We start from the raw sequence: 21,524 nt of genomic DNA, 5'->3' as shown, positions 1-21,524 counted from the left end.
TAAAATACAGAGCAGGGAAGAAATATTACAAGGTTATTTTCTTCCAAAACGATTCCTAGATATTCATCATTCTCAACGCAAAGATTATGAATATGTAGTCCTTGCTATATGAACCACTTCTGCCCTGACAGATGGTGGTTTTCACCCACTGACAAAAAAGATTATGAGAAAAGAAGTCATTCTGTTCAACGAGACATCCCACACAAACACCAAGCCTTGCTTGCAGAGTAATGTGTGATTTACCTTCATTGTCCTTTAGCGTAAAGTTGGGATTCAAAGGGAAACTGTTGTCCAGAGAAAAGTGAAATCTTTGACCATTTGCAAAGTCATCTCTGTCCGTGGCACCGATAGTCTGGATAACCTGGAAGGAAAATTGAATTGTGGATGTGATGAACTTTGAACTGGATTCAAATTTTGGCAGAACTCGGCAGGATCTTGTAAGCTGAGCTTTCTTTCACAATTTTCTACCTATCTAGTGTCATAATATGACTATTTTTCCATTAGCTGCATTATTGTTATTGTTGTTGTTGCTGCTACTGCTACTGTTTTATTTCTCTGCTCAAAACATTTCAGCAACAATGTAAAATGAACTAAACACATGCTCAGAATGTATGTCAGGAGTCTTAAATTCAAAGTCATTCTGAAGATTTTGTTAGTTAGACATTTGCATTAATACTAACGGAGGAGGATTAACGTGCCACTTAAGTATTTTCACATATAAGTTTATTTTCATCACCGGGTCTCATATTGGCATGCTACAGTCCAGTGATTCCATTCTCCTTGGGACTTTTACTTCTGCCCCTGGGAATTTTTGTTTGCCTTTGCTTGATTTTCTTTTGCAAGAAATTTATTTCCCAGTACAAAACGCCTACCTTGCATTGGATCCTATTGTGTAGGATAAAAAAAAAAAAGGAAACTCAAAGAACTGCCCTTGTTGACAATTTGCAATAATGGTGTACAAATATTTGGGGGTGCATAGATGCTTCCAAACTTTCACTTATGATTAGATTCAAAGTGAGTTGGGGGGGGGGTCTTCCTCAGGGAAAACATCTGAGGACTCTTGAAAGAAGTCAAAAGAATTGTGAAAAGTTTACTGCTGATTCTCAGAGTGGTTTGAAATATTCCAAAGAGAGTTGACTCTGGAATGGAATGAAAGCCATACCATGTAATCCGAGTACAGTGGTACCTCGGGTTAAGTACTTAATTCGTTCCGGAGGTCCGTTCTTAACCTGAAACTGTTCTTAACCTGAAGCACCACTTTAGCTAATGGAGCCTACCGCTGCCGCCACTGCACGATTTTTTCCCCATCCTGAAGCAAGGTTCTTAACTCAAGGTACTATTTCTGGGTTCGCGGAGTCTGTAACCTGAAGGTACCACTGTATTTAACATTCCAGAAGAGAGGAGTGAAGCATTCTCACCTACTGGGTGCATTAAAGTGAATATACATCGGATATCTCCAATCTGTGCTCAGTCTTAAGCACAATGGCACTGCACTGGCACTCACAAGCCACCTTTCAGTTACAGCCAGCATTGCTGACACAGTGCAATAACAGTTAACAGGCCCCCCCCCCTTGCATTTGCATTGCCAGGCAAAACTATTAAATCTGAGAGATCGTTACATCAGGGTTTATGTTATTTCCCCTGTTGTAACTCAGCAGTGAATTGCGGGATAAGAAAAGACACAGCAGATATGTGGTTTTATTTTGTCCTATGCAAATGTAAAGATAAACTGTTGAACAACATCATTCTAGCACTGGGAAATAAAACATAAGACCTGGAGGGGAAAAACCTCTGTCATCCACCCACATCGGCAGATTGCTTGAATACAATTCAAAATGGATGCATTTTATTCTGTGCATTTGCACTTGCCATCCTATGCCCTTAAAAAAAATGTGTGTGTGTGATTTTATATCTTGATTTCATTCTGTGAACTGCCCTGACACCCCCCCCCCAGGTATAGGATGGTATATAAATTCAATAAATAATAAGTTACAGGGAACCAGGCAGAGGGCCTTCTCGGTAGTGGCGCCCGCCCTGTGGAACACCCTCCCATCAGATGTCAAGGAAATAAACAACTATCTGACATTTAGAAGACATCTAAAGTCAGCTCTGTTTAGGGAAGTTTTTAATGACTGATGTTTTAATGTATTTTTAATATCTTTGCTTCAAGCCGCCCAGAGTGGCTGGGGGAAAATAATAATAATAATAATAATAATAATAATAATAATAATAATAATAATAATAATAATTAATATCCTTAGCAATTCCAAAACATCAGAAACGACTTAGCCAGGAAAAATGATGTCAAACAACAAGTATGGGAATTTGAGGTGGGAGTTCCATGCCTAGTCACCTTTAAGGAGCCCACAGCAGCAAAAAGTTTATTTACGGTTGTACAAGTTACAGAACGTTAGAGAAGATGTAGCTGACATGGACAAACTGCTGGGATGCCATTGCTGCAGTATTCAAAGGAGTCCACTTGTCATCAGCATGCCTCTGTGTGCTATTCACAAAGCCATTAAAAAAACTCCTACACATTGTTGGACCAACTTTCATCAGGAAGTGTCTTCTTCCAGATGAGTATATCTTCTGAAAGCTTCTTCCTCTGGTTATGAGGCACATGACTTTCTCTGTGGCCCATGCCCTCTGGGATTCTCTCCCAAGGGATATCTATCTGGCCTCTTCATTGCATACAGTATGTTCAGGAGATTACTGTATATTTCTTATGAAAGGTTTTGGATTCTTAAGCTCTAAATCTATCTATCTATCTATCTATCTATCTATCTATCTATCTATCTATCTATCTGGTGGTATTCAGTCCTGGTCCTATTCAGACCCACTAAATTTAACAAGCATGACTAACATAGGCTCATTAACTGCAATTGGTGTACTCTGAATAGGACTTGGTTAAGTACAACCCTGTGTATATATAAAAACACTGTATGTTGTCCTGTAGATCTCTAGTGCAGTCTGAAATGTATAATTCAATTTACATATTTGAATCACATGGCTACATACACATACATCTACAATCTCCTCTATTAAACACTTTTAAAAACTATATGCCTTTCAAATATGATATTAGGAGTGCGACTATCTGGTTACCTGGTTCGGCTTTGCATTCTCACAGACAACTACATCATAGTCTTCAGCAAGCTCTGGAGGGTTGTCATTGACGTCAAGAATTTTTATTCCAACGGGGGCATGGCTCAGGAGGCCAGGACTTTCTGTAAAATACAAAAGAATAAAGTGATCCAGCTTTCAGAAGACACTTACACCCTTGCAGCTTGCCCTCAAAGCAATTTTCTGGCAGTGAAAGTGGTGTTCAGAACTTGATGTAAAACAATGGCTTGTCAGATATTCGACATGTTACAGCAGAACCAGTCTGATATGGCAACCTTATGAAGATGTGGTTTGCGAAGTCTCACTGGCTTTTTGCAAACGGAAATCAAAGTCAAGACTTGAAGGTTAAACTATAGGTTTATGACATCCAAGGGTATTACACGGTAGTGAAGAGAGAAAAAAACGGGAGAAATTTTCAGTCTATTGTACACTCTCATGTTGTGGGCCAGGAATTAATCAAATGGCTTCATTTGATGTTATGGTGTCATATCAAAGTTGAACAAAAATCAGGAAAAGATTAGCTGGGGTTTTTTTTTAGGAAGAAATAGTAAAATGTGGAAGAGGGTAAAGATTTTTTTTTTAAAAAAATGTATTATTTTAACATTTGTAGGTTTGCTACTCTGGGCACCTTTGGAATACAAATTTAATAGCTAGCTAGGATGCTGTTTTTGACTGTTTTTTTAATTGCTAAAATTGCTTTTTTAATTGTATTGTTACAGATATTTAGAAGATATCAATTGTATATATGGCTTACAATATATTTTAAGCCAGCTGGAGTTGGGTTTTATCATAAAAAGGTTGTAAGCATATGACACAACTTCTGAAAGAACTGCACCGACTGCTAGTTTGCTACCAAGCCTGATCTAAGGCTCATTTGTTGCCCTAATGATCAACTGAGCCTATACCCTGAAAGAGGGGAAATGTCATTGTTCAGGACAGACAGTTGCATAGTTTCAGTTGGGAACCATGGGGCAAACGGTGCTCTGTCATTTCCTCTTCTTGTCCTGTAGCTTTCCATATATTGCTGAACAACAGGCCACAGATGATGAGAGTTTTAGCTTAGCAGCACCTGGAGAACTGCTTGTTAGGGAAGGGATTACGGAGTCTTTGCCGGGCCATACTAGAAATAGTGGTGTACTGTTGGCTCAGTGCAATAATAAAGTTCCTGGAAACAAAACAATCTCAAGAGGGCCCTCATTGTGTGAGCCAACCAGGAACATGTCAGAATAGCTTCAAACAAGCAATCTCCTGCACAGCTACACAACTGAATTGGCTCTTAATTTCATAATGCCAGTGCTTACCATTAAAGCTCTTTGTCCTATTACACATAAAACAACTCATTATATATTGATCTAGCTTCAGCTCAGTAGGTGTGTAGGACAACATTGTTCTGATTTATTGCAGATGCTTTCAAAAGGATCCTGTTCTTTCATTTGTACGCTGCAAGATAAACTTCAGTGGAAGTTTTGCTTTGTGGTTGCTAAAACCATAACAGAAAATAGGGCAGCCTTTTCTACCATTGAAAGGACTTTGTTGTAAATTGTATTTATTTGATAGGGTACACACAGAACAAAACAACTGGAGTTGATAAAAAGGTCCTAGGTCTTGTGTCTGAACCTCTTACGTTTCTTTGCACATAACTTTAATGGTGGAGCGCAGATTTGTTCTCTGCAAAGATGCTTCAAGTTCATCGATCAAAGTAGTCTGAACACAGTGTCAATGAAAGCATGTCAGCAGAAAATGGTCTCCTTGTTACATTCATCACCTCGAAATGAAACTGAAGTTGTTCAACCACTATATAATAAATGAGAGGGGACTCTCCCTGAGATGTTTAAATAAATTCAGGACTACCTGTTGTGTGCCATGTCCTTTGGAAGAAGGAGCATAGGCTACAAGTTGCATGTCATCTCCATAGTGGCACTTCTCCTCTGAAACTCCATACCCCGGGGAGGCCTGACAAGCCCCTTCATTCTAGCTTTTAGATGCATGGTAAAAAAATATGTGTGTTTATGTGCTTAAGCATTTGGTTAAGAGTTTTCTAATTTTATGATGACTTCATAGTTGTTTACATTTTAGAACTTTGTTTTAGATATAATTTGTCTTTTTCCTGTGTCTTACACTGCATTGACAGCTGGAGGAGGATCATACTGAGTAAAAATCATAGCACATCCAATATGACCCTCAGTGGAATCTTAGGAAACCTCAGTGCAAGCAAGGTTTCCTTGCCCAGGTAATGGGAGTAGAAATCACCCCCACCCCAATATATTAATGAACACCTGCTGAGACTTAATTTGATTTAGTTACACTGAATGAATATGACTAGTTAGTTTGTTTTGCAGGTCCTCAAGTTGTTATATATAATAAATATAACCTATTTATCCACATTTGGTTGTCTCGACTCTTCTTCCGGGTGTGCTGGCAATTGTGGGTGAGCAAACCACCATAGATCAATTGGTCTCTGGGTCTCTAGAAGACCACTAGGGAATATATGGTGGGCCAGATTAGGCCTGTGGATTAGGCTCATGTTCTGCCTCTGGGGTCTGAAACAAATCAGTTAGAAAAAAATGAAAAGGAAATAGCAGCAGCATTTGAAAGAGGCTGTCCTTGAGATAATCCACCAGACAGTAAATCTGGCCACTAGGACCAACCAAATGGTTACATTAGCATTGTCACTGCATAGGCAATCATCCAGCAATCTCTGCCAAATACAAGGCAGCTTAGGTGATTAACATGCTGTAACAATTATGTGTGCGAATGAATTTTGCATTATCTGTTCGAGTTGCAATCCTGTAATGAAGTTTGAACAATGAAAGGTTGAACTCATTTGCTTTAATTATCGGATATCAGATATTAAAATCACCTGATAAGTTGTTGTTTTGGGAACCACAGAAGAATGAGCACAGACCAGAACAAAAACTGGGATTTTTCCAGGACAAAAAAATGGGGAAATTTTCATTTGTTTTGAATGACAATGCTTCCTGGCTAATTGTTCAAAGGAAAAGCTCCACTTCCAGAAGCCTTTTAGTCAAATGTTTTCAATAAGTCTGGCAACTACCATGTTTTCTAGCCGCTGCAAGCTGCCACAAACAGCTAAAAAATATTGTTAGAAGGAAGGAAGGACCAGAGACATGGTTGAACTACCTTGCAAGTTACTCCAAAACAATTTAAATTACTGAAAGTGTGTGGATTCATTTAGTATTTTCCCTAAAAGATCCTAAAAGAATTAGAAGGGAATGGACTTTGTAATGCACTTCTGACTGACCAGATCGAGACTGTTTCATCAATCCCTAATAAACAGTAATTGTGGACTCAGGTTAGAAGTCAGGAGAGCTACAATTGCAGCATTTGAGAATCATGGAAACTGTTCTTTATTGTGATGAGATCGAGCCTGGCCTACCCCTGAACTTAAGTGCTCTCCTTTCCCTTTTCTTCATCTGGTGTGACTGCAAGGAAATCAGAAGGATTTGTTTCCAATCTCAATTAACCACAGTTTATCAGGTTTGGGTGACTTGGTAAACTGAGGTTAATCAAGAGAAAAGTGAAATCTTCCAAACTGCTTGTTGCTGTGCCCAAGAGGGAGCATGTGAATCTGAGATGAGGCTAGACTCATTCATGTCATAATAAACCCTGGTTGGTTTATTGACATCTGGTCAATGTGTACACCAAGTTCCCTTGACTGCAGAGGCTTTCCCATCCACCTCCATGTGTCCAATGCAATACATGCACAGAATTACCAACATGGTTGGGGGGGGGGAGGAAAAAAGGGAAAGGTCTCTAATGCACCAAACTCCAGCTTTGTACTACAGTGTACGTGAAGTTCTGAGCCAGGGGAGTGATTGCTACATTCTCCACCACTACCATCCCCATAAGCAGTAATCTTATTCACATTTCTGGTTCTGCTGGTGTTTTTAAGTTTTGGATTGAGATCGGTGTGTGAACAACCAAATGGCTTGTCTCTGCTTTGGAGGAACTGCTGAGAAAGGTTGCCTGCTGTTTTGCATGTTTCAGTCTTCTTTATTTTGATTAGAATTCATTGCTCCTGCTTCAAAGTGCCTTTGAAAATGTCGCTACCTTGCTGGGCTATTGTATAGACTGCATTTTCTTCAAATTGTTTTCATTTCCTCTGGCATGCAGCATAGAAGATTTTATCCACATAGCAATGAGTAGTTGCTCTTTTTTTCCATTTGTGCTTTCCCTTTGACAACCAACTAACAAATACCTAATTTTTAGTACACAATCCTGGAAAAAACACACCTTTTTATAAAAATCCACCCCAAACACAATTCATGTTTTTCTTTTCCTATTGCTTACATAGTTATACCCTGGAGGATTTTGAATGTCTTATAAAATTATACAGTTGCTCTAGACCGTTTTTCTTTCATAGGACAGGTGGAGATCAAAGCTGTGTGCAGACACATCTGCCTTTCCTGTGGTCATTTTTCTTATACTTTGGCATTTCAAACAGTCAGAGCTTAATAAAGCCTGTGGTAATCTGACATTTTCGCTCTTTGGGTATCTCTGTTTGTCTCAGGTCCTTTTTCTTGGCACCTGTTCTCTACAGCTCTGTTCAGCATCTTCTTCTGAAACAAACAAAAAGAATCTGAAAGAGAAGTCCTGGCTAGATCTTTGCAAACAATCCATTTATAGGATTGCTTTAAGAAATAAACTTCCATTGCTGGAGGTCCACTTTTATCATTTCCTTCTGTATAGAAATTTCAGAACTATTTTCTGTCCTTTTACCTCATAGATCATAGGGTAAATGGATATGCTTTATAAGATTTTTTGAAAACCTACCCAGAACTATTATGGCGTGACACTATAATACAGGGGTACCTCGGGTTAAGTACTTAATTCGTTCCAGAGGTCCGTTCTGAATCTGAAACTGTTCTTAACCTGAAGCACCACTTTAGCTAATGGGGCCTCCTGCTGCTGCCGCGCCGCTGGAGCACGATTTCTGTTCTTATCCTGAAGCAATGTTCTTAACCCGAGGTACTGTTTCTGGGTTAGTGGAGTCTGTAACCTGAAGTGTATGTAACCTGAAGCATATGTAACCCAAGGTATCACTGTATAAGCCTAAATAGATGGAAATTATACTTTGGAAATTGAGGGAACTTTCACTTTTCAGAACGTCTGAATCTGAATAGCATCTGGATGGGAGATGTTGCCTTGAGTGAACATGTCCTCTCAAGGAAAGACTGGGGATAACCGTCCCTTATATTTATGTTCAATGGACAAAGGCAGCAATCTGCTTCCCTCTTACTATCTCTGCACTATCATCAGTTAGCTGCAATTCCACCTTGCTAGAGCAGAGGTGGAGATATGGAAGCAGGGCCTACTTTCAGTTTCTGGGCCACTGCCCCTACATGCTTCAGTGTAACCAGAACGGGGAGATTGGAAACTTTTGCTTCTGTTTTCAACTAACTGTGGTTTGTTGTCATGTGAAAACCTGAAACCATCATTAATCTTAGCAGCAGTTGATGGTTTCAGAGCCTGGCTATGATCAGAAAATTATTTTATTGATTGATTGATTGATTGATTGATTAGAATTATATACTGCCCTTCATCAAAAGATCTCAGGGTGGCTCACAAGATAAAAACACAAAAATACAAATAAGCAACAAAATAGTAAAACAAAACAAAACACTCACCCTCCCTCCCACAAACATATTTAAAATGCTGTGGAATATTAATCAGCCAAAGGCCTGGTTGAAGAGGAACATGTTTGCCTGGTGCCTTAAAATATACAGTGGTACCTCGGGTTACATACATTTCAGGTTACATACGCTTCAGGTTACAGACTCTGCTAACCCAGAAATAGTACCTCGGGTTAAGAACTTTGCTTCAGGATGGGAACAGAAATCGTGCTCCGGTGGCACGGCAGCAGCAGGAGGCCCCATTAGCTAAAGTGGTGTTTCAAGTTAAGTACGGACCTCTGGAATGAATTAAGTACTTAACCCGAGGTACCACTGTATAATGGAAGCATCAGAAGAACAGGAGAGAGCAGTTCATCAGGCCCTGGGGATTTGAATTCATTTAAAGTATCTAGGTGTTTCCTTGCCACCTGTTTTGCTATCTTGCACTGCAGTTGCCTCCTTGCATCATTCATTCTGTTATCATCACGTTGGGGACAGGTTTCCTTTTGGGAGAAGGCAGAGGGAAAGTAGGTGTTGAGCAGTTCCCCCTCCTCTCTGTCACCCAATAGCATTTCTCTGTCTTAACACTGAAGACTGCAAGCCAGCGTTGTCGTTCGAGAGAGATGGCCTTGTGCTGAGCCACCTGTTTTGTCTTCCTCACATTCAGCGCATTGCTTTGTGATTGCAAATGGTTTCTAAGAGGAGGCTATAAAAGAGCTGCAGATGGTGCAACATATGGCGGTGTGTCTTCCGAGAGATAAAAGGTGACAGAGGCCCACCAGCCCAATGCTTTGAGTGCAGCACTTGCTCCTCGTCCAATCCCAGATTTGATTTCGCGTTTCTTGTCTGTCGTCTTATTTTTGTGCAGAGGGATCGTGAAAAGACTGAAGGCATAAATGAAATATTTGATAGCAAAACCAAGTCTAGCCTAAGCCAATTGCTTAATACCAGCTGAGGGTGTGTTTGGAGGGAAATGTGCTTAAATCTCTCTTACTGAAATCAACAAGGTAGAAAAGAATTTAATTTTGGCACCATCTTTTCTGTTTGTCTGTATATGCAATTATGCATATATATTCCGGTAGGCAGAATTGTAGACAAAATGCCATTTTGTACAGCATTACATCATTGCTTCAAGCCATCCCATTTTAATGGAAAACATCACTATTCTTGCTGTCCTTTTGTAATATAGCATTTATGCACCTATGTCAAATAAATAATGTATAAGAAGGCAACATTGAAGTCTGATGGTATTGAGAAAGTCTGATGGTATTGAGATTGATTTCTCCTAAACAGCTATATCAGGTAACTCTTCTGTTTTCCCTGCCTGCAGTAGCTCGCTAGCGGTATGCATGTAGCTTTACGAATAAGCTCCAATGAGGCTTTTAAATCTTAATTAAAGCTTGGTCTTGCTGTACACCTGTTTATGATTAGGGCTAAATTACAGCTGAAAGCATGGTGCACTGGAAATAAAAACACCGCGTGAAGAGACTATGCAGCCCATATCAGGTCTCAGATGTTGAACTCTTAATGGTTAACTATAAAACTGTAGTTTACTGTAGAAATTTACTTAGTCCAAAGTATTAACTCAATCCCAAGAGCAGAAATAACTATAAAAATCAATTTGCTGCCCTCATAAAATACCTATGCACAGCATTAATGCAGTACTTTCCAGGAGCACCCCCTACGAATGAAAGTGAAAAGAAAACTCCATCGTTTGGTAGTAGTGAACTAAAGAAGGGAAAATGATGGGTTAAGACCCTCCAAGTGTCCCTATTTTCCGGGGCAGTCCTAGATTTACAGAAGCCGTCCCAGTTTCTGATTTGATCCCAGAATATCCCGCTTTTCCTTAGGTCGTCGCTATTTCCATTGGAAAAATGTTGGAGGGTATGGAGTTAAGTGACCCCCCAAGCCAAGGTGAAACAGACTTTAGAAGACATCAGAAGGCAGCCCTGTATAGGGGCTTTTTAAAGTTTAGTTGTGTTTTATATATATTTTGGAAGCTGCCCAGAGTGGCTGGGGCTACCCAGTCAGATTGGCGGGGTATAAATAATAGTATTATTATTAAATAGGATGTCTCTACTTTCATTGGAGAAATGTTGGAGGGCATGTGGTTTGAACAGGGAAGGCCCACCATTTTTTAACAGTCCCCCCCCCCCAACTTACCTGGTGATTAAGGGCTACTGGAGTCACACATCCAGGAGTAAACCCTAATGAAAACAATGGGACTTAACTACTAAGTAAACATTCATAGGAGTGGGGAGTATGGGATATAAAAGAATAAAGAGGAGAAGCACATCTGAAAATGGTTCTCTCCTGGAGCCATCATACTAGTAGATGCAGAAATGCTCAGTTCTCTTTATTTATCACTCTCCCCCCCTTTTTTTAAACTGGTGAGGATTTTTCCAAAGTAAGCAAAAGAACAAGAAATGTGTTCCAAATGGTTCTGAGAAAATATGTTTATCAGAGATTAACAGTCTTAATAAAACAACATCATGCCCAACAAATTTTGGCTGATGATAGCTTTCCTCAGGGGTGCCAGACTAAAGTTCTTCTGTCAAGGTGGGTTATTTGATATTTGTTAGCATCATTTTGCTGTTTTTGGTTTTTGATTGTGCTCCCTTTTCCCCTCTGCGGGGGTCACATTGGTCTCCCCCCTGATTTTCGCACATCTGAGTCCAGCATTCCACTGAGTCTGCTGCCCTGATCTGGATCCTACTTTGTTTTCTAGTATTTCCAGCCCAGGGGTAAAAGAATATGTTTTAACTTTCAAGTACACGTAGCAAGGTCTGAAAAGATACCAAACTAATTGTGTTCCACCTTTCACTCTTTACAGGTTAAGTGCATTGCACCTTCCTAAGGGTTACCAGACATCCCTGGTTCCCGGGAACAGTCCCCAGATTCACCAATCTGTCCCCGGACAAAATTTGTCCCCGGATTTCAATTAATGTCACTGGATTTATGCCTGGGGACTTCCAGCGATGCAACATGGCAAGCGCCATGGCAGTGAGCAGCACCGGAGGTCCCGGTCATGTCAAAGTTCCAGCCAGCCAATCCGCTGACTGGGGGGGGGGCATTTAAACTGAGGCGTGAGCCAGAGAGCTTCCTTCTGGCTCGCTTCCTTGATCAACGCTCGCCCCAAACCTGCGCTCTTCTGCTGCGGACTCTGCACGCCCGAGTTGGGGGCGAGTGAGGCGCTGAGGCAGTGAAAAAGAGGAGGAGAAGCATAGAAAAGGACTGTGCCGTGTTGAGAGCGAGAGCGAGAGCGAGAGCGAGAGAGAGAGAGAGAGAGAGGTGCAGTGGCGTAGCGTGGGGGTGCAGGGGGGGCGGGCGCACCGGGCGCAACATCTGGGGGGGGGCGCGCTTGCACTCGCAGCTCTCTGCCCCTACCTGGCTCACTCTCTCTCACTGCAGTGCTGGCTGTGCGAATCCGATCCGAGCCGCTGGGTCGCCGCCCACTGTGGAGGGGGTGGGTGCCAGGCATGCGGTGCGGAGAGAGAGTGAGGGACTATCTGGGGGAGGGACAGTGCAGCGGCCGCCCAGCGCAGCGCTGAGTGCGGGAGAGAACCACACCAGACCAGACCAGGCAGCAGCAAGAAGAAGCTGGCAGCGGCGGCAGGTTAGGGGTTAGGGGGCGCAAATTACTTGCCTTGCCCCGGGTTAGGGGGCACGAATTACTTGCCTTGCCCTGGGTTAGGGGGCGCGAATTACTTGCCTTGCCCCGGGTGCTGACAACCCACGCTACGCTGCTGCGGTGGCGGCTACTCCTCACGGGAACAAAGAGGCACGAAAGCGAAGGCTGAGGGGGAAATGGGGGGGGGAGGAAGGCAGGCGTGCGAGCTCCTTTGCTTTCTCTCCCTCCTCTCCCTCCAACAGCCACTGTGGAGATGGTGAGTTTAACGGGGGGGGAGGTGAGGACGGCGCTGCGGTGCCCCTTGTCCTCGGTGTTGCTGCGTTGCCTTCCCACCAGGAGTGGGGCATGGGGGGTGGGGGTTGAAATGTTCTCGGGAGACAGAGCCTCCCTCCCTCCCTCCTCCCCTCCTCCAGTACCAGCAGCCCCTTTTGTGAGGAGGGCTGTGTGCGAGTCTGCTGTTTGTCCACCTCTGGTAACAAGACACCACCACCACCAGTTAAATCTCTACAGAGACTGCACTCACCCTCCAGCAGTCTCCCGGTTATGGGAAATCTTGTGTGTTTGTGTTTTGATGTGTGTTTTCCCAAGACCAGCGAGCACCTTTACTTGATCTCTCCCCCCCCCTCTTTTTCGAGGGGCATTTGTGTGTTTGTAGATGGGCTTCTCTGCCCGCCTTGTGTGCACCCGACAACTTTGGAGTCGTCCCCCCTTAAAAAATGTCAAGAACTCTGGGCAACCCTTTCCTAAAATAACAAAGCATGAATTTTTTTTTTAAGTGTCCCTGGATTCCTTGAAAAAAAAATCTGGTAACCACCAAAGTCCTTTTCATAGAAAAGTGAAAGAAACAGAGTGTTTATGTAGAAAATATTGAGCAGAGAAATGTTGAGCATCTACTCAGAAGAAAGTCCGATTGAGGCCAATGAGACTTAAACATTAATGGGTATAGGATTTCACTCTCAGTTACTGTCTGGGAACAAAGCCGATCTCAGGCCATTTATTTTCTACATCCGTATATTACTTACTCTGATTACTAAGTGGCCTTATAAAAATTTTAAGGAGCTTTTTGACATTTAATTTCATAGGTTATTAGTAAAGGCCTCCAAAAATAGTACACGGGGCTTAATCTTTAGTTCAGTGAGGATACTTTCAAATGTCATATCCTTCATCGTAATGGCAGTTCCAATACAGAGCTATGTGAGAGCTAAAAGTGTAAGTCTCTGGCTCAGATTTCATAAACTCAGGAGGGAAGAACACCATTTAGATATTGATTTGTTTACTCATCCTGATCAACAATGGACATGAAGTGTGCTGAAAGCTTCAAAACAGTTATTGAAATGCGAAGTGGTTAGAGCAAACTTCTCCAACTGGGTGCCCTCCATAAGTTTTGGGATACACCTATCATACCTGATGATTGGTCATGCTGGCTGGGGCTCATGGGAGTTGAAGTCCAGCAACATTTTGGAGATAATGAAGTTGGACCAGGGATAGCGCCAGAAATTCAATTGAATTCACATCTAAAGGACATTCTACCTGATTCGCAGTTTTAAAACCAATATGTGGACTGAAACACAGCCTTTCTATGAAATTCAAACTTCTCAGAATTTCAACATGCAGTTCTCCAGCCAATGAATGTGTGCAAAAATGCATATGTTAGGGCAAAGTGGCCAAGTAAAGGCATATATTCATTAATATAACACACAAGAAATTAGATTTTCATGAGTACTTTGTTTAAAAAATACAAATTGATATGGAAATATGGAAGAAGTTGATGTTGAGGTGCTAACTTCCTGATTGATAAAGTCTAAGCAGCTTGCTGATCATGCATCTGCCCAGATCCAATTTCTAAGCTGTATTCGGGGAGCCATGTCTGCCTCAGTCTAGCTATTCTCTCCCGCAACTTGTTTTTGTGAGAAAATAACATATAGTAGCTATGGTTGTTTGCTCCAGGGTGACTTCTGAATGTAGGAAGTCCACATCTTTCCCTTATAACATGCAGTAACAGAGCCACTGTGGTGTAGTGGTTAAGAGCAATAGACTCGTAATCTGGGGAACCGGGTTCGCATCTCCGTTCCTCCACATGCAGCTGCTGGGTGACCTTGGGCTAGTCACACTTCTGTGAAGTCTCTCAGCCCCACTCACCTCACAGAGTGTTTGTTGTGGGGGAGGAAGGGAAAGGAGAATGTTAGCCGCTTTGAGACTCCTTCGGGTAGTGATAAAGTGGGATATCAAATCCAAACTCTTCAGTAAAACAAACAAGCAAACATATTCCAGTCACATCATAGCTGTCAACTTTTCCCTTTTCTTGCGAGGAATCCTATTCGGAATAAGGGAATTTCCCTTAAAAAAAGGGAAATGTTGACAGCTATGAGTCACATGTGCTATCAGCACCTTAAGTGTGTTGGTATACCCACTCTACTTCATTGCCTGATGCTTATGGAGGTAGCAAAACTCCTAAGGTGCGATGGGTTCTGCTCTGCTTAGTGTGAGAAAGAGATGTGGGGCGGCTGCTTCTGTTAGCAATTACTCATTGACCAGAAAAAAAATGTTCTAACCATAGTCATAAGTTGACCGCAACACACTACAGGTGCTCCAAACTGTCCGTGGGGGGGGGGGATGCCCCGGAGCATGGTCTGAGGGCATATGATACAGCTATATTGCTGAAGCTAAGCAGATCTGGGTCTGATCAGTGATGGGAGTCTGATGGGAGACTACAATATATGCTGCCTCAAATTCCACGGTAGCAGTAATGGAGGCTAGAAACATGGTAAAGAAGTACGCGTAATGTTGATCGAACTCTAAGGGTTGTTTGAATCACACCCATTTCCACACCATCACCACCATCACTAAGCAATCCTTCCTTGTTGCATAGGAGTACTATAAAGGTAAAGGGACCCCGACCATTAGGTCCAGTCATGACCGACTCTGGGGTTGCGCGCTCATCTCGCTCTATAGGCCGAAGGAGCTGGTGTTTGTCTGCAGATAGCTTCCGGGTCATGTGGCCAGCATGACTAAGCCGCTTCTGGTGAAACCAGAGCAGCGCACGGAAACACTGTTTACCTTCCCGCCGGAGCAGTACCTATTTATCTACTTGCACTTTGACATGTTTTCGAACTGCTAGGTTGGCAGGAGCAGGGACTGAGCAATGGGAGCTCACCCCGTCGCGGGGATTCAAACCGCCAACCTTCTGATCAGCAAGTCCTAGGCTCTGTGGTTTAACCCACAGCGCCACCCACGTCCCTTAGGAGCACTATATGGGGGTTTTATTTTTAAATTGTTTTTATGAAGGTTTTCTTGGGTAACAAAAACACATACACACATTTCAGTTCTCAGAGTCCTTTCTACAGATGAGTTACATTTGATGTGAGACACTAATGTTATAGACAGTATGAGGTTGGAGGAGAAGAGAGGTGGGGGTTGGGGACACACACAAAATTGTTACCTACCAATTTCAGAAGCCGTGACTGTTATGTTGTACCAAGGGGTTTCTTCTCTGTCGAAGACCTTAGCTGTTTTAATGGTCCCAGTGTTTGCATCAATGGTGAAATACCTATCTTCTTCTGCATTGTGGTCAATGAAATATCTAGGAAGGACAAATAAAACAAAAATCAAAATTAGCCTTAAAAAAAATATAAATGCTAGAACATTTAGCAGTGAGCTAATTTCTTATCCATTGACATCTGCACTCTGTAAGGGGCCATGGCTCAGTTGCAGAGCACATGCTTGGCATGAAGAACTTCCACCCATCCTTGGCACCTTTGCTTGTTAAGTGATCTCCAATCTAATGGATGAGGTTGGGAAAGGTGGTCTGCAACCTTTGATGATAAGCTGCTGCAAATAGACAACTCCCAGTTTGCTTTCTCAATGGCTTAATTAAGTATAAGGCAGATTTAAACACATCACTTCTAAAATCAAGAACCTGCCCAAGGAAACCAGGGTTTGCATTCCCACATTATTATTATTATTATTATTATTATTATTATTATTATTATTATTGTAAAGGTAAAGTGACCCCTGACCATTAGGTCCAGCCGTGGCCGACTGGGGTTGCGGCACTCATCTTGCTTTATTGGCTGAGGGAGTCGGCATACAGCTTCCGGGTCATGTGGCCAGCACGACTAAGCCGCTTCTGGAGAACCAGAGCAGCACATGGAAATGCCATTTACCTTCCCGCTGAAGCGGTACCTATTTATCTACTTGCACTTTGACGTGCTTTTGAACTGCTAGGTTGGCAGGAGCAGGGACTGAGCAATGGGAGCTCACCCCGTTGCAGGGATTCGAACTGCCGACCTTCTTGATCGGCAAGTCCTATGCTCTGTGGTTAAGAGGGAGGTGCAAATAAGCATATTGTACATTGGATTGTTTCCTCTAAGTCAAAGAATGAGGGAAGGGAAGATGGGGGGGGGGAGAGATATAATTTTGTGTTTGTCATCTGGGAATGGCTGTTTCTGTGGATTTTGCCTCACCTTCCAGCCCTGAGATCTTTCACAGAAGAACTCTGAGGAGACTTTAAGTTGAGGCATAAAAATGGAGTGTGTTTCTATGTCCTAATGCTACTTTTGGATGCAAAGTCACTTTATGTGCACATTTGTGAAGTCTATAGTTTCTTTAATTTTTAAGCTTATATGTGTGTCTGTGACATTGTAGTGATATACTTTTTATTACGTAATCATGTTTGTACTAGAGAATTTAGAGTTTTTATGTGAACTGCTTTGAGCACAGATGTACATGTGGAAAATGTGCTTTATAAATAAATTGATGATGACTAACAAAGGTGGCACACGGTCAGAGAGAGGAAAACAATAACAAATAGAAGAAGCAACATGTAGAATAGATATAAGCGGACAAACATGAAAAACTGGAAGCTGCGGTCATCAAGGTGAGAAATGAACACAGCATTAAATAAAGTCTTCATAGCAGAATCAAAAATGACAGATTTTGGAGATGCTTAAAAGTTGAAATACACAAGACTTTGCTGTAGCCATAAAAAAAGAAGTTCAGAAGAGAATGGAGAATCAAATGCAACCCCAAAGGTTACCCATGTGGGCAGAAGGACAGACGCTGGAAGATTTCAAGGCAAAGTAAAATAAGATAGAAAAGCTAGATTGCCAGAAGGGCAGACAAAGAACTTCATTTTAAAGCTGTTAACTTGTTAAAGAGGAAACCAAGGCAAAACAGCAACAGGACATCATAGCAGACCATTAAACAGAGAATCTAGAACCAAAAGTTGTAAATTATCCACAAAAATGTGATATTGTGTTCATCCCAAGGCAGAACTCAAAGCTGCAGCCTCACTCATCTATAAGCAATTAATTAGTGGGCCTATGGGAGTCGTGTGACTTATGGCAGATTTGTGAGGAGGACCTGAGATTGCAAATCAATGAGCAGAAGTGGGATCAAATTTGGTCCAAAGCTCCATTGAAAGCAGCACCCAGCTAGGATTCAGAAGGCTATTCTTGAAGTTTTCCTGAAGTGGCATTCCTGAAGTGCCACAGCTTTCCAAAATTAATAGGGCTGTTTCCTCACTTTGCTGGTCTTAGAGACACCTTCCTTCATATGTGATGGGAATGTGGTGATATTCGTGTGTGTCTTTACTGCATTATCAGGTTTCATAGGTCAAACGTTTGTCTTTAGTTCTGTGGTCTCTGAAAACCGCCTTGAATCCACTGATGGGATAGGAAATGCAAATCCTTGTGCTGACTGAATGGTTAGCTAACACTACATTGGCTACAAGCTCAGGGGTGCCATCTTGGTGGGGGGAGGGGCAAACCCTCTCCAATTTTGTGTGTGGCTTGCAGTAGGCCCCATTTGGGCCTTCCCATGGCTGTGGCAGAGTCAGGAGATGCTCCTGATGCTGCGGGGACCAGCACGGCCTAGCAGAAGGCTTCACCAGCCTGTGTAGCATCAGGAGATGCATTCGATTTTACATGTGGATGCTGGGCTCCTTCAATCTTGGGGGCAACCCAGTGCCTATGGTGTTGCTGATTATTGGTTCCCACTTTCCACAATGGCTCCCATGTTATACAGTGGTACCTGTTAGGATTTTAGCTCCCACAAGCTGCCAGCTGCAAGATGTTGCTGAGTCGAAAACATCATGTGATGTTCGGCTGGAGCGTGGGAAAGGAAGTCAGTGCCAGTTCACAGTCCCAGTTCAATCTGACTGGGTGGACCTTTAGCTACGTCCTTCCGCTCTCGGGATAGAGCAGGGTTGTGTCGCAAAACCCAGAGCTTGACTGCTCAGACATGCAGTCTTTCGTTGTTATTATTTTATGCAGTAAATAAAGTAGTTATGAAACTACAGGACTGCCTTTTCCCTCTCGTTGCTGTACAAGGGAAACTGGTATGCTTTTCTTATAAAAGAGAAGCTGCCTAATGACCAGTCGCCCTGGACTCGGTTACAGATGCTTCAGGTTACAGACCCTGCTAACCCAGAAATAGTACCTCGGGTTAAGAACTTTGCTTCAGGATGAGAACAGAAATCGCACGACAGAGGTGTGGCGGCAGTGGGAGGCCCCATTAGCTAAAGTGGTACCTCAGGTTAAGAACAGTTTCAGGTTAAGAACGGACCTCCAGAACGAATTAAGTTCTTAACCTGAGGTACCACTGTATATAATACAGGATGTACTTTTCTCATAAATCATGAAAGCAGAAATGAGTTGCATTTCCACAAAAGTAACAACAGGATCAGGGATGGCCAATCAAGGGAGTATCACAACAGTCTCAAAACAGAAAACAGCTCTCCCTTTAACTCTCCTCTGCTGCTGCCATTCTCCCTTCCACTGAAAGTGAAGGCCTTGAAGTGGAGAGAAGAAACAAACACAATGAGGAAGCAGATAAAGAGAGACTGACAAGCAACGTCTTTCCAAGTCTACTTCGCTGAAGGTCACCGTTAACAATTGAAGCAATTACAGCCTTCTAACGGCCTGCAGACCAGCTTATGAATCTTGATTGAAAATTAAGGGAGGCGTTTATTTTCCAGAAGTGTGGCTTCACTGATACCCACAGAGTTTCATGTGTCATTGTGCATTGTCTTTTGTTGGAACTATTTTCTACAATCCTCAATTATTTCTGAACAGTCATGCAGGGGATAGTGGATAGGGACTACAATAGCATAAGAGCTTAAGAGGAGCTTTCTGGATTGAGCCAAAGGCCCATATCTAGTCCAGTATCCTGTTCTCACATTGGCCAATCAGATACCTATGGGCATTCTGCCCACCTGTGATTGTCAGCAAGTGGTATTCAAAAGGATACTGTCTTTAACAGTGGAGGTGCACCATGGCCGTGTAGCTAGTAGCTGTTGATAGACATATCTTCCATGAATTTGTCTAATCCTCTTTTAAAATCATCCAAGTTGGTGGCCATCACTGCCTCCCGTGGAAGCAAGCTTTATAGTTTAACTATGTGCTTTGCAGAAAAAGTACTGTCTTTCATCTATCCTGAACCCTCCAACGTCCAGCTTCATCAAATGTACATACTGTATGTTTCCGTCTATAAGACACCCCCATGTATAAGATGCCCCCTATTTTGGGGACTCGGATTTAAGAAAATGGAGGGAGATGGCCTCCGTGTATTAGACACCCCCGAATTGTGGACATTATTTTAAAGAGGAAAAAACCTAGTCTTATACGCAGAAAAATACTGTAAGTTCAAATCGAATGAGAGAAGGAGAAAAAAACTTGTCTCTACTTTCTCCATGCCAGGCATGGTCTTATAAACTTCTATCATGTCACCTCTGACTCACCTTTTCTCTCAACTACAAAAGTCTCAAATGCTTGTACTTTTCTTCAAGTACAAGCCTCGGTCATTCTGGTTGCCCTTTTCTGAACCTTCTTCAACCCTATAATCTCCTTTTTGAGATGGTATGATCAGAACGGTGCACAGTATTCCAAATATGGTTGTACCATAGATTTGTGTATAGGCAGTAGAGTATTGGCTGCTTTATTATCTTTCTTTTTTAAAATAATTTTTTAATTTGATTTTACATTTAGTGTTTACATTCAGACATAAATCAGCACCACAAAAATATAGGATTACTCGTATCCTTGAACTTCCCTCCACCCCTGCATGGGTTCCATTGTTAATCTCTTTCCACTGCATCTTATATTGTCCTTGATTTTTCATTTTAAAAAATACACCATTGTTTCCATGTTATTACAGTCCTGCTAATGTTTTTAATTGTTTATAGTGTTCTCCAAGGTAAATTATAAATTTTCCGCATTTCTTATTAAAGTTTTTTTTTTTTTAAATCTTCCTGGTTTCTGATCCTTCCAGTCATTTTTGCCAATTTGGCATAAACCATCAATTTGAGCAGCCACTCTTCTCTGTTAGGGATTTTGTTATCCTTCCATCTCTTGGCTAAAAGCATCCGCACAGCTGTCGTCATACAAACTGCTGTTTTATTTTCAGTTCCTTCCTGAATAATTCCACAGCATGGAATTTGCCTTTTTCACAGCTGCTGTACACTGGATCAATATCTTCACTGAGCTATCTGTTATGACCCCAAGGTCTCATTCCTGGTCAGTCACTGCCTGTTCAGAACCCATGGCATGTATGTGAAATTCAGATTTCCCCCCTTACATGCATCACTTTACACTGGCTTAGACTGAATTGTGTTTGCCATTCTTCCACCTATTCAGTCAGTTTGGAAAGGTCCTTTTGGAGTTTTTCACAGTCTCTTTTTACTTCAATGACTCTGAAAAAGTTCAGCATTGGTAGAAAATTTGGCCACTCCACTGCTCAGCCCTAACTCTACAATAATAAAAGTAAAGGTAAAGGGACCCCTGACCATTAGGTCCAGTCGCGGATGACTCTGGGGTTGCGGCGCTCAGCTTGCTTTATTGGCCAAGGGAGCCGGCGTACAGCTTCCAGCTCATGTGGCCAGCATGACTAAGCCGCTTCTGGTGAACCAGAGCAGTGCACGGAAATGCCGTTTATCTTCCCGCCGGAGCAGTACCTATTTATCTACTTGCACTTTGACGTGCTTTCGAACTGCTAGGCTGGCAGGAGCAGGGACCGAGCAACGGGAGCTCACCCAGTCGTGGGGATTTGAACTGCCAACCTTCTGATCAGCAAGTCCTAGGCTCTGTGGTTTAGAGCACAGCACCACCAATAAAAGCCCTCAATTAATGACTTTACTGCAG

At 42.3% G+C, this 21,524-nt stretch overlaps 1 protein-coding gene across 3 annotated transcripts in view; it reads right to left on the bottom strand.

Annotated features, from left to right (window-relative positions):
- The window catches only part of CDH18 (cadherin 18), a 632,508-nt gene that overhangs the window by 33,643 nt on the left and 577,341 nt on the right, over positions 1–21,524 (bottom strand). For all 3 annotated transcript variants that reach the window (XM_083519276.1, XM_083519278.1, XM_083519277.1), the window contains 3 exons: positions 15,831–15,967; positions 3,106–3,227; positions 244–361 (listed from right to left, as the gene is read on the bottom strand). In XM_083519276.1, coding sequence (XP_083375402.1) covers positions 244–361; positions 3,106–3,227; positions 15,831–15,967 — 377 coding nt within the window. The remainder of the gene's footprint in view (positions 1–243; positions 362–3,105; positions 3,228–15,830; positions 15,968–21,524) is intronic.

This window comes from Podarcis liolepis (assembly GCF_965112155.1).
Source record: "Podarcis liolepis genome assembly, chromosome: 8".
Taxonomy (NCBI): Eukaryota; Metazoa; Chordata; class Lepidosauria; order Squamata; family Lacertidae; genus Podarcis; species Podarcis liolepis.
This window is presented reverse-complemented; position numbering and strand designations above follow the sequence as displayed.